Source organism: Sceloporus occidentalis, unplaced genomic scaffold, assembly GCF_023333645.1.
Source record: "Sceloporus occidentalis isolate IW3139 unplaced genomic scaffold, rSceOcc1.0.p SCAF_4, whole genome shotgun sequence".
Classification (NCBI taxonomy): domain Eukaryota; kingdom Metazoa; phylum Chordata; class Lepidosauria; order Squamata; family Phrynosomatidae; genus Sceloporus; species Sceloporus occidentalis.
Genome location: NW_028316984.1, coordinates 123,448,489 through 123,462,964, shown reverse-complemented (window position 1 = coordinate 123,462,964; position 14,476 = coordinate 123,448,489). Strand labels below are relative to the sequence as shown.

Genomic DNA, 14,476 nt, shown 5'->3' with positions numbered 1-14,476 from the left:
ACTTATTTATATTATAAAAATGTTAGTTTATTAGAATAGGTTAACTCCAACAGTCTGTTCCAAGTTATTTATTAATTTCAATTTTTTAGGCTTAAAGTAGCTATTTCTCCCCATTGTTCTATTAAGAATTTGTTCGCTTTATCCCACTCCTTATAAAAGTTTTCTAATGTATTGTCTTTTAATAACTGAGTTAACTTATCATAAATTTTCCAGATCCACTACTCTTTTGTAGGTATTGATTCTTTCTTCCAATTTTGGGCAAAGATAATTCTTGCTATGGTTATCAAATAAAATAATATTTTCCCATTTTTTTCCAAATCATCTTCCAGCATTCCTAGCAAAAATATCTCTAGTTTCAATTCTATTTTTATATTTAACATTTCATTTATTGTTTTATTAATCATGCTCCAATATTTTATTGCTGCACTGCAGTTCCACCAACAATGAAAAAAGATTGCGGATGCTTCTTTACATTGCCAACAATTATTAGGAGTGCTCTTGTAAATTCTAGCTAATTTATCCAGAGACATATACCATCTGAAAAATAGTTTGTATCAGTTTTCCTTTAAACTCTGTGAAACCATATATATCAAACTTTGGTTCCAAATTCTTTCCCATTGTTCTAATTTTATGGGGTGTCCAATATCAATAGCCCAATTAATCATATTTTCTTTTACAACTTCCTCTTCCATCTGGAATTCCAATAGTTTTTTGTATATTGTCCCTATCATCTTTTCCTTTTTCCCATATAGAATTTCTTCTAATTCTGTCTTATTTTCGGTTATTCCTAAGTTTTTTGTATCTATTTTGAACCTCTCATAAAGCCTCCTATATTGAAACCATCCCAGTTTGGGAACCCTCTAGCTTCTAAACCTTCTTGTTTGACTATTTTAAATTCCCCTGCTTGTTTCACTAATAAATCCTTATAGGTATACCATTATTGTTCCCTAGCTGTCCCATTTCTGAAAAGCATCTCCTGCGGCAAAAACCATATGGGGATTTTGTTCATTATTCTATTCTTATTTTTTTTTCCAGATTTTTAGGAGAGTTTTTCTTATGCAATGATTATTGAAAATTTAATTACAGTAGAGTCTCGATTAGCCAACGTAAACGGGCGGTCCCATGGTCGGATAGCCGAAAATGCCGGATAATCCAGAGGGTCATAGGAAAAACCTAGCAATCACTAGCAATTGGGGCCTGGTGGTGGTGGCTCTCGCTGCCGCGCTCAGGGCCCTCCGCGCTCGGGGCCTGGTGATGGGTGCTGCTGCTTGCTGCGCTTGGGGCCTGGTGGTGCTCACTGCCACCGCCACGCTTGGAGCCCTTTCCAGCTGGGGGCGTGGTAAAGGCTCCAAGCCACGCTCACAGACTATCTGACGTCTGATAATCTGGAATGTCAGATTATCGAATGTCAGATAATCGGGACTCTACTGTATTGTGATGTCCTGCCAGGACTGATTGAAACTTTCCCCTGCATTTTCTTTCACATTGGTTCAGGCCTTAGATTATTTTAGTGTAGAAAAGTCATTGTATTAGTTTGTGGGAGGAGCTGTAGGATTCCCCTGCATTATTTCCAGGTTTGGTTTGCCCTTTCCCAGCATGCTCTGCTGTAGCTAGAGGTTTTTAGTTGGGGAGCAGTCTTTGCTAAGAGCAGGCAGAGAGCTGTCTTTTGGTGGCAAGCAGGCCCAGACAGCCGGAAAGGGCATTTCTTACACCTCAGCCGAATTAGTTACCATCAGCAAGTGAATAGAAGATTTCAGGAGCTGAAAGACCCTGCACCAGCTTCATTGAGTGAGGAGAGCAAACCAACATCAGACCCAGAAAGATAACTTCCGGAAGAATGCTGAAACTGTAAAGTACCTTTTGTTTAGAGCTGGGGAGGAGAAAACTCTTTATTTTGTCCTTTAAATTAAATATCCCCCCTTTTAAACTTTACATTCAGCTTCAGAGCCTTTTTTGGGTAGAAGAGTTTGATCTCACCAGGGTACCAGCGTTGCACACCCAAACCTGCCACCACCTTTAGTTGGGTGTGTCTTCACATGTATCTTGTTCTTTTTTGTATACCAAATAAGTATGTAGACCAGATTTAATCCCTTCACCTTCTAGTTCGAAGAGTCTTTTGTCTTCTAATTTTAACCATTCCATAATCCATTCAAGTTCACATGAATCATAATATAAACTGAAGTCGGGTAAGGGTAAACCTCCTCTGTTTCTTGCATCCTGGAGAATTTTAAATTTTACTCTGGGTTTTTTTCCTTTCCAGATGAACTTTGAAATCTCTTTATGCCACATTACAAAAGGTTTTTTATTGTTAATAATGGGTAAAGTTTGGAATAAATATAACATTTTTGGGTAAAATTGTCATTTTGATTACTGAGATTCTACCTAATAATGAGAGTTTTAGGTTATTCCATCTAACTAAATCTTTCCGGATTTCTTTCCAGGTTTTAACATATTTATTCTCAAACAGCTCTGCTGTTCTTTTTGAAACGTTAATACCTAAATATCTAACTTTTTTCTTAATCTCAATCTCTGCTAATTCTTGGATCTATTTTTCTTCCTTTAAACTCATATTTTTAGTAATTAAAGCCGATTTTGATTTGTTAATTTTGCATCCTGTTATTTCTCCAAATTCTTTCATTATTTCCATCAATAATTCTATATTTTCAATTGGCTTTTCCAAATTAACTACCAAGTCATCGACATAGGCTTTGATCTTATATTTATATTTTTTTATGTTTGTTCCTTCTAATTTTTGCCCATTATTAATTTTCCTAATAAGAATTTCCATTACCATTAAAAATATTAAAGGTTATAGAGGGAAACCGTGCCTGGTCCCTCTGGCTGTGAAACAACTTTAGTTTTTTCCCCATTAATCAATATGTGTGCCCTCTGATTTTTATAAAATTCTTTAATCCAAATTTGAAATGTTTCTCCCAATTCCATTTTATTTACAATTTCCCCCAATATAATCCAATTAACCGAATCAAAAGCCTTTTCTAAGTCAAAGAAGATCAATCCTAATTTTTTACTATTATACTTTTCATAGTATTCAATTAAATTTATTACATGCCTAATATTATTTTTTATATGTCGACCCGGTAAAAAAAACTCTTTGATCTTCCCCTATTAGTCTATTTAAGCAGTTTTTTAATCTCTTAGCTAGAATCGATGTAAAAAATCTTATAATCAGCATTAAGAAGCGATATGGGTCTGTAATTTGTCAGGTTTTTGTTTTCGTTTTCTTTGGGGATTAGTGTTATATTAGCTTCTTTCCACGCATCTGGAATTCCTTCTTCTTTTATTTTCCCTATTGTTTTCAGTAACGGTACACTTAGTTCCTCTTTGAATGTTTTGTAAAAAGTTGCTGGAAAACCGTCTGGTCCAGGAGTTTTGCCTTCTTTACTAGATTGTATAGCCTCCATAATTTCTTCTTTTGTGATAGTTACATTCAGTTGATCCCTTTGCATCTTATCCAATGAAGGTAATTTATTTTTGTCCAAATATTCTTTAAGTCTAATTTCATCAACTGGGTGTTCTTTATATAATTCATTGTAATATTTTACAAAGACCTCTTGGATTTTTTCCAAGTGGCTGTATGTTCCTTTCCCATCTCTAATTTTAATTGTTTTTTTTTTCTTTTTCCTTTTTTAGTTTCAAAGCTAACCACTTACCTGTTTTATTTGAGTGTTCGAAATTGTATTGTTTTAGTTTTTTTAATTTCTGTTCAACTTCTGTGACTAGTTCTAAAGAAATTTGTTTTTTAATCATTTCGATGTCTTTCAAAACTGTTTTATCTCCTGGGTCTTGTTTCAATATTTCCTCTTTTGTTTTGATCAAATCATCCAGCGTCTTCAATTTTTCGGGGTTTTTTTTCTTTTGAAAAAAAGCATTTTGTTGAATGAAAAAAAACCTTATTACTGCTTTTAAAGCATCCCAAATTATTCCAATTTTAGAGTCTTTAGTTGTGTTGTCTTTTAAAAAATTGTGATCAATTTATTTTGCCTTTTCTGCTATTTCTGGATCTTTTAATAATTTTTCATTTAACCTCCAACAACTGTTCCTTTTAAATTCTTTGAAAATTAAAATTTGCAGATTGTGATCAGAAATCAATCTCGGTAAAATTTCCATATTTTTGATCTCTTTTAACAATGGTTTGCTCACTAAAATGAGGTCTATCCTCGCTAATGGTTTATGGCAATCTGATTAGAAGGTGTATCCTTCTACTTTGTCATATAGGTATCTCCATATATCTACCAATGTTTGATCTATCATTAAATTGAAAAAGGCTTGGGGCAATTTCCCTTGTTTATCTTTTATTTTCTTAATAAACTTTCTATCTAATTTAGGACTGATTACTCCATTAAAATCGCCCAATACCATGATATTGTCATAATCAAATTCCAACAGTATTTTATTCAATTCTTCATAAAATTCTTGCTTTATTCTCTTGTGGGCCATATACACCTACCACTAGAATTTTTTTTCTATTCCATATGATTTCTACTCCTAATAAACAGCCTTTTTTATCTTTAAAGACTTCTTTTGAATTTAGCGTCTTTTTAACATATATATTTTTACGTTTCTGTGGGAAATTTAGTCCTTTGACATTTAAGGACACAATCTTCATTTTATCATTCTCTCTCTCTCTCTGGTTTCTTTCTCTCTCTCTTTGTTATTTTATTATAATAAGTTTTCTCCCCCCCCCGCAAAATACCCTTTACTACAAGGTTAGTTTGTTAACGGAAACTTCTTTCTTTCTTTTTCTTTCTTTCTTTTTTTTTTTAAAAAAGAAAAACCATCAAACAATGGACTTAACTATCAAAATCACTACATTTTAATTTTAATACTACTAACCTTTTAAATAAATCAGTAACCTTTTTAATAAAATAAGAATCAAGTACTGTCCATTTGAATAGAGGTCCCAGAAATGAAGACTTCGAGGCTGACCATGGAGGATTACTTACTTTAAGTGAATATGTCCTATAATTAATACAAGATAGCAGATATGCCCAATGGTATATAAGAGAATTTGGAAGGTGAAAACCTCCCTTTTTGAGTAGAATTTGCATCCTTTTCCACTGAAATTCTAGGATGAGATGAGCCCCCCACTCCAATATCTCCTGAACAATGCATTAAGTTTTTGAAAAGACTGAACATGAACAATTTTAGGTGTAACATTCATTTTCACTGTGTTTCCTTACCCACAGAATCATCTTTAAGACTGCCCATCTCTCTAAATCTTGTACAATATTTTTATCAGATCACTTATATTAAGATTAATAATCTGAGACTATCCCTAAGGATGATTATACCCAAATAAGTAACAGAATTTGGATATATTGAAACTGCCATGCTTTAAATACCTTAGAGTCCATCTTGTTGCCAATGGGCAGTATTTTTTGACTTGGAACAGTTAACTGAATGTTGTTGTTGTTGTTGTTGTTGTTGTTGTGTGCCCTCAAGTTATTTCTATTTTATGTATTCTTGGCAAGATTTCTTCAAAGTAGGCTTGCCATTGCCATCCTCTGACGCTGAAGGTATGTGAACTTGCCCAAGGTCCAGTGGCTTTGATGGACGAGTGGGGATTCGAACCTGATCTCCGGAATCGCAGTCTAACACTCAAACCACTATGCCTAATATATCATGTCTGATATATTAAATGTATACTTGATTCAGCATAAACTGAATTTGTTTATTTAAATGTTATTTTTCATTACAAATGGAGCCACAGTTGTATGGAACCTTTTTGGTTTTGTGGCCACCTATGCTCCTTCTGTCACTGAAGGCCTGAGGAGGAGTCTTTTTTAGAGGAAGAGAAGCAAGTTCTATAAGAACGGTCAACAAGAAAGCCAAGCAAAAAGATTTATTTGCTGCATGTTAACTATTCCAATTAATTTCATACTGAAGATGGTTTCACATTCTTTTCTCTACAGAAGACCAATTCTCTACAGAATTGGCTACAAGTAAAGTTCAATTATAGCTTTGCAGGACTGATGACATCCTCTCCATGAGTTAGCAGCCTATTAAGTTTTTTTTAAAGATGCCAACACTGCGTAGCCTATGTTGTCAAAGATGTCATGCCTTAACAAAATGTGCAGCCCTATTATCTTGTGCTTCAAGTAGACATTTTCTCACTTGGTTTTTCCCTTAACTACTCAGGCTGGCATCTGGTGTCTCTTTCACACATTAGGCTATCTTTGAAATTCATTTGCAAAGCATATTCAAGCACAAAGTTTCAGCAAGCTGCAGGTTCAATATCAGGATCAGTGATGTGATACAAATTTACATAAGGGACTGCATATCATGACATTGTCTTAATGGAACTTTAATGGGCATCATCAGCACACTTTCTGATCATATTTTAAATATAGTCTTAGCATAAGATATTCTGACAGAAGGGCTTTTGCTTGTAACTTAGCTTGGTTAGCTGGTTTCCATTCTGTTGTTTTATGCCCCCACTTTCCCTCAATGTCTTTCAGAATAATTAATGCTAAACCAATTACAGACCTTTCTTCCATCAAAAACATCTTTCAACTCTTTCAATCTGTACAAAATCCCAGTACAATAAGCCATCATATTACTAAAACAAAAAGGTATTTATCCCATGTACCTACAACCAATCACATAGTATAAAAACAGAATTTCTAGTGAACACAAATCTGCTAGTGCTAAAAGAAGAATCTTGTGTATGAAAATGTCACATGGTTCAGATCAATCATATGCTTATGCCGATTTGCCTAATGGCACACCTGAGTAAAAATATAATGTCCTTGAAAACATATTCTACATTAAAGCCATGGAAGTGTTCTGCTCCCATAACATCCAAAATGAAAGACCTCTCTAAAATATTTACTTTCAATCTTTATGCATTAATGTCTATAGCGACGACAGCTGCCACTCTATATTCATCATACTTTTCAACACAGATGATTCTCCCTCAATAGCTCTGTTCCTATACTGGGCTCCCCAACATGTATGCTGACTGCAATAATATCCTGTTAGTAATAATAATCCAAGGCCTGTTACAGACAGCCAAAATAAAGCTGCTTCGAGTCACAGTGGAGGTATGGTGTTTCAATGATGCATGCGTCCTAAGTGTCCAGAAGTCACACCAAAGCCACGCTCCAGCCCTAAGAACTGGGCCGTGGCTTTGGTGCGGCTTCTGGACTCTTAGGACGCATGCATCATTGAAACACCATACCTCCACTGTGACTCGAAGCAGCTTTATTTTGGCTGTCTGTAACAGGCCCAAGTTTCACCCCGCTTTAACAGCCTTGGCTCAGTGCTAGGGAATCCTTGGAATTGTAGTTTAACGTGGTACCAGAGCTTTCTGACAGAGAAGGCTAAATGATTCACAAAACTAGTTCCCAGAATTTCCTAGCATTGAGCCAGGGAAGTTAAAGTGGTCTCAGACTGCATTATTTCTGCAGTGTATTATGGACCGCTATGGTTCTAACAAACACACATAAATAAACAACAACAAAACTATAAACACTACAAATCAACACAGACGTCTACACTACTGACTGCCCATCCTCTAACTGATGACTATTCTACAATTTACTAACTTCCTTTAAATGATAATATATTTATGCTTTTACATCACACAAACTCTGTTTAATTTAGAACACCTAAAACTGATGTATGGCCCCAATGAAACTGCAGAAAGGTAATAAACAAGATCCTGTAGTATATGTATCAGTAAGTTTAGATGATAAAAACCCAGATATAGATTAGGAAAGTTATTCCTACCATGATTTTAGCCAATATGCCATCATCACTTGACTCCATGGTAACCACTGCTTTATCTGTTTCAATTTCACATAGTGCATCTCCAACATTTACTGTGTCTCCTGCACAATGAGAATATAATTCAACATTTTAATCAATTTATTTCAATCACCAATGAAAACAGTATGTTAATACTTTTACAGGCTGTGTTCCCTTATCTGAAATGTTTGGGACCAAAATGTTTTGGATTTCAGAGGTTTTTGGATTTTGGAATATCTTGGAGATGGAACATGAAATTCATTTTTTGTTTTGTATATACCTTATGTGCCTTGCCCGAAGGTAATTTTATGCAAAGTATTTCAGTAATTTTGTTCATGAAACAGAGTTTGTGTACACTGAACCATCATTAGATAAATGTGTCACTATTTCAGCCACCTACGTGGACATTTTTGGATGTTGGAATATTTTGGATTTTGGAATTCCTGATAAGGGAAACAACCTGTATATAGTTTACAGGTTTAGAAACTCTGTACAATATGTTTTGAATGAAGCTGACACAATATAGTAGAAACTGGTATTACTTTTGAAAATGAATGTACTTTCAACACCAATACGAAATAACTAGACACTTAAAAAAAATATTAAAAGGTAATGTCAAGAGTATCCTATCAAAACGTTATTGCAAAGTTTGTTTTGATTTTATTGCCATCATCTTGGATTAAAGTTACCTCTATTACCATGAGCACTTGGTTATGCAGAGATGAGGTCTGATGCGCAAAATGCACTATAACAATTTTGAAGATTGACTGGACATTGGTACATTCTACATTAAATAATCTGCACCATACTCAACTATTGCCAGTGGCAACTTTAGTCATTAGGAAGGTGGCCATTTTGCTGATTCCAGAAAGGGAAAATCCTGTAATAAGTAGGAGACAGTAAATATACACTGAGGAGGAAAACAGCAAAAACAGGTTCAGAACTAAACAAGTGAAACTAAAAACTGACATACGTCCAAAACACACTGCAGAAATAATCCAGTTTGTAACCACTTTAACTGCCCTGGCTCAATGCTAGGGACTTTTGGGAACTGTAGACATTTGTGAGACATTCAGCCTTCTTTGTCAGAGAGCTCTGGTGCCACAATAAACTACAATTCCCAAGATTCCCTAGCACTGAGCCAGGACAGTACTTAAAACAGTCTCAAACTGGATTATTTCTGCAGTGTGTTTTGGACTGAAGCAAGAACAGAAGAGATTATGGTCAACAGCAGCACCATTGGAGGAACCAGTGTTTTTCTAAGAAAAGAAATAATATTGGGGCAAAACAATAAGTTTGTGAAATTCAATTCAGGCAATTCAGAAACAGTCACACTTTTGAGTAGGTTCAAGAAAGAAAATTGGTTCCATCTTAATCAACAACAACAAAAAAGTGTAAGCAAAGAAACAGAACTTATAAAAAGAGTTAATATGGCTAGTGATGAGAAAGAGACAATTACACGAACAAAGACAATATTCCCAATGAAAGAATGGGTGAAATTATCAAGTCTGCACTTGCCTTTCCAGTGCAATAAAGAACCAGGATTCATACCAAGTACCTAGAAGCAACAGAGGATCTAAGATGATGGCATATATTTTAAGAAATGTGAACATTTTACCACATGACAATGACAATCTAGGATCCAGGAAGCCTTGATACAGCACTAAGATAGAATCTCCTTATTTTCTGCTTCTATGCAGAAATATCAAATGGCTGATTAATTCTAAGGACCTTGAAACCGTAGTACATGCACTGGTAACCTTTCGTTTGGATTTCTGTAATGCGCTCTACACGGGGCTACCTTTGTACCAGGTTCGGAAGCTTCAGCTAGTTCAAAACGTGGCAGTCAGATTGGTCACTGGAACCTCCAGGTCGGACCATATAACACCGGTACTAAGATCTTTACACTGGCTGCCTATTAGTTTCCGGGATCAATACAAAGTGTTGGTTATTACCTATAAAGCCCTATATGGCTTGGGCCCAAGTTACTTGAGGGAACGCCTCTCTCCATATAGTCCGCCCCGCAGTCTCAGAACATCAGGAAAAAATTTATTAGTACAGTACACCCTAAGGTGAGACTAGCAGCAACCCACCACAGAACATTTTCATCAGCAGCACCAATGTACTGGAATAAACTTCCAGAAGAGCTTCAGATGACCTCTATATTGGATGCCTTCAAAAAGGCTTTAAAGACCCACCTCTTCTGATTAGCATTCCCTTCGGACTCCTTATAGAGACTGTCTCCCTTGATATAAATGGTTAATTACAATTGATAGATTCCATGTTTGTTTTATTGATGTTCGGTTTTTACTGACAGATATATTGAGATGTTGTTTTTATGTTGTGAAAGTTTTAAATGATTCTGTGAACCGCTTTGATCGTTTCGGAAGAGCAATATATAAATAAAGCATAAAATCATATTATTAAATATCTGTTACCGATAAGCAAAGGTCTTCCTTCTTCCATTGCTCTTCCAGAAAAAGACAAAAACAATACTGAGAAGTAACTCCTCTAGGTTACTTCATTCCAGCACTTCCTCTACTGAAACCTGGAATCCCTTTAGAATTCATCTTTCAATTCAAATTTGTGTATGGTTGAAAATATGAATTAATTAAACAAGCATCTTTTTAACATTAAAAATCAAGATTGCTTTCTTACAAAACAGATCTGTCCAATGAAGACTAACTGGGTGCGTGCCATAAGAAGTGAATTATAATGGGACTCGGGAAGGTTTGTGGTCAAAATCAGCACTTGTCTTTACAGTGCTGAAGTAACAAAGGCTCAATTATATAACAAGTTTTCATGCAATGAAGTTTTTATTAAATATAAAAAAAAGGTTTTAACAGTCTTGCCTAAAGGAAACAAAATGAGTTGTCTAAGTCCTAAATTGGATTTGTCTTTGTTTTCTTTATGAAACACTTAAACATCGCAAATAAGGTGTCAGAGTGCAATAGATTTGACCCTGAAATGACACACACACTTCTTTGTCTTTTACATTCTTTTTTGTACAATACTACAGTGGTTCTCAAACTTTTTGCCCTTGTGATCCCCTTTACATCTGCATATATATAGATATGAACAATATGAATTTAAAGTCTTCGATAGGCTTTAATAATGAGTAACTATTTTTAGGTGTCAAAAATTTGGAAGAGCAGTAAATGATGAAGAGATCTCTTTATGTTTATGAAGTCAATCCTTCCATTTTTTAAAAATAGGTCTTTCCTAATTTAGAGATAATACCAGGAAACTGACACAATTTTTCAAAAAGTCATTATTACTGTAGATTAATTATTAATAGTATCAATTTGAAAAACTGAGACTAAAAAAAATCATGTCTAAGAACTTACAGGCTTTATATATTCTTGCATTTAGCAGGCTGGCTGGCTTTCATTCATTCATTCATTCATTTATTCATTTTATATCCCACCTTCCTCATATACATTCCTGCTGAGATATGCTACACAATCAAGCAGAATCAAGGAGAACCAAGTGTAGAGTCTTGAAGTGTAAAAAAATTAAACCATTTCAGAATAAACAAAGGGAGAAATCACAAATTTGGTACCACGTTTCCACTGAAAATTCAATGTAAATACAAATCCCCATCAGTGAATTTTCTTTTAAAAACACAGTAGTACAACAGGGAGCAGATATACTCAAATTACTGATGTGCTACATTTCTATTGTAGGGCAATACTGGGGGGACCACTTCTAGTCCCAAGCATTTCAGATAAGGAATTCTCAGTCTGTACATTCACCATAAATCAGAATCCTTGTTCTTGAACAGGCCTGAAATATGCACAAGAAGTTTGGCAACTCAAGGGTCTGTTAAGGACTTGTATCCAGAGAATGAATGCCAATATGTTCTGAATTTTTATCAGCCATTACATAATTTTCATTAGACAACACCTGAAGTACAAATGGAAAAAATTATTTCACTCTTTATAAAGGGGTCTCTCTACTAAATTGCCTTCCTAAGACCACAGTGGTATATCACAAAATTATATAATTTATTTATTTATTATTTTTCTTCTCAAATTTGGACTGGATTGGCATGTTTTACCACTACATCTACCAAAATGTTCCTGGTGCAAAAACATGGAGACTTCTTGAGGAATCCATTGCCCCCTGCCTACAAAGAGACCTGTGGCCTCACAAGAAAGGAGACATATTGGATTGCAAAAGAGGAGTCCTTGTTGATATGCAAATGGACTTTAAATTTCCTGGACTTTGAAAATCTCCCTATTGTCACATGGCCAGAGGAGGAGAGGCCAGCTTACTAAAGCTTAAATAAGGACAGAAACAACAAAATGCAGGCATCTTACTAACATCTTCAATTTTTCTCCCTGTTTGGTATGTAACATCTTGCCTGATGAAGAAGCCAGTGGAGCTTTCAAAAGCTTGCAACAAGTATATTGTGCATTTCAATTGGCCAATAAAGGTATCGCTGTTTGGTGGATACTAAATGGCTAACACAGCTACCTCTGCATGTTTTCTATTATTTATGGTTTATTTGTTTATTATTTATTTTATTTCTAAGACTCCTTTCTCCCAAAAAGGGACCAAAGGCAGCTCAAAAACACATTAAAACCAAATTTTAAAGGACAATTTAAAAAAAAACCCTAATTAAAACACTACAAAGTTACATTTTAAAACATACAAAAATTAAAAAACATAATCTCTATCTTGAGTTTCTTGAAGCCAACCCCATTCTTGATCCCTTTCAGTCTGGTTTCCGCCCCCTGCACTCTACAGAGACAGCTCTCACAAATCTCTCGGTTGATCTACTGCTAGCCAAGGCTAATGGCCTTTACTCTGTTCTAGTTCTTCTTGATTTGTCTGTGGTCTTTGACACCACTGATCACTGTCTTTTAGTTGATATACTTTCTGACCTTGGGTTCTCAGACTCTGTCCTTGATTGGTTTAAATCTTATCTGTCAGATAGATCTTTTGCAGTGGTCACAGCAGTCAGGCTTCATCTTCTGTTCCATTATCTGTTGAGTTCCCCAGGGCTCTGTTTTGGGTCCCCTACTGTTTTCTCTTTACACATTCTCCCTAGAAAAACTCATCAGTTCTTTTGGCTTCTCCTATCATCTGTATGCCGATGACACTCAACTGTATTTTTCCACTCCTGATCTTTCTCTGGGTCTTGAACAGCAGGGGCCCAAACAGGCAGACCAAAATAAAGCTGCTTAAGGTCACTTTGGAGGTAAATGACACATGCATCTTAAGAAGCCAGAAACTTTTGGATTCTTAGGATGCATGCATCATTTAAACAGCATACCTGCAAAGTGACCCAAAGCAGCTTTATTTTGGCCTGTCTGTTTGGACCCTAAGTTTCATCTTGTCTTGCCGCTGTCTCTCAGTGGATGCGCCATCGGCGTTTGAAGCTCAATATGTCCAAAACAGAACTTCTTGTTTTTCCACCAAAGCCTACCATTCAATATTCTTTTTCTGTTTCTGTTGACGATATTTCTATTCAACCTCTCCAGGAAGCCCGCAGTCTTAGTTTCATTTTTTATTCTTCTCTGTCATGGATCCCCCAGAGTCAGGCCACAGCCAAGGCATGTAAATTCTTTTGTATGATATTGCTAAAATTCGACCATTTCTCTCTGCCTCTACTGCCAAGATTTTGATCCATGCCCTAGTGGTCTTGTGACTAGATTTTTGTAACCTCCTTCTGGCAGGGCTTCCTCTTTCTCACCTCCGTCCTTTAGTTTTGGTCCAGCATTCAGCTGGATGCATTATCACATCTGCTCACCATTTTGACTACATCTCTCCTTTGTTGTCATCCCTTCATTGGCTCCCCCTCCCTTTCTGTATTCAGTATAAGCTTCTGTTGTTGACTTTTAAAGCCCTTCATGGGCTGGCCCTTCCTTATTTATCAGAACTTCTTTCTTCTCACCTTCCCACTCGTGCCTTCCGTTCTGGTAGTCAAAGTCTGCTGTCTCAGCCTAGGATTTTTACTGCTCTGTCCTGGATTCGTCCCTTTTCACTTGCTGCTCCTCATTCCTGGAACCTCCTTCCCCCACTAGCACGGTTCATCACTACTTTAACTAGCTTCAAAACTGAGATAAAGACTATACTGTTCAGGGAAGCGTCCCCAGGCATTGTATGATTATTATTTGATGTTTTCAACTTGTTGCCTCCTTTGTATTAATATGTATTATTTTATTATCTTCCAGAATGTATGCCATAGGTAGGCTTATTTTTTATCTATTTTATCTAGTTTATTGATTGTATGTACAGTGCTATGTAAATCTACAGCACTATATAAATAAAGTGTAATAATAATAATAATAATAATAATAATAATAATAAAACAACTCCCCCAAATAAAGCCACCCTTGCATAATTTTAAAAAGTCTGCCAGCACAAAAATGTTTTTAATCTACAGGCGAAAGGCCAGGAGGGAGGGGGCCAGCCTAACTTCTCATGGAAGGGAGCTCCAGAGACTGGGAGCAGCCGCCGAGAAGGCTCTCGCTTGTGTCCTCGCCAAGTGAGCCTGGGATGGTGGTGGGACCGAGGGAAAGCCTTCTTCTGAGGATCTAAGGGTTCTCACTGGTTCGTATGGGGAGATACAGTCTCTCAAATTATTCCACTTGTATAATCAGAAAACATTTTTTTCAGAGTTACTCATCACCATAGTGATTACCCGACACATTACTGGCAATATTCTAGAACAGGGCTGGGTAATTTGAGCCTGTTC

The 14,476-nt window shown here is 35.9% G+C and overlaps 1 protein-coding gene across 4 annotated transcripts in view; it reads right to left on the bottom strand.

Moving 5' to 3' along the window:
- LOC149314584 (pyruvate dehydrogenase protein X component, mitochondrial-like) overlaps positions 1 to 14,476 on the bottom strand; it is a 158,043-nt gene that overhangs the window by 135,479 nt on the left and 8,088 nt on the right. For all 4 annotated transcript variants that reach the window (XM_089521428.1, XM_089521429.1, XM_089521426.1 and 1 more), the window contains exon 3: positions 7,753 to 7,853. In XM_089521428.1, coding sequence (XP_089377554.1) covers positions 7,753 to 7,853 — 101 coding nt within the window. The remainder of the gene's footprint in view (positions 1 to 7,752; positions 7,854 to 14,476) is intronic.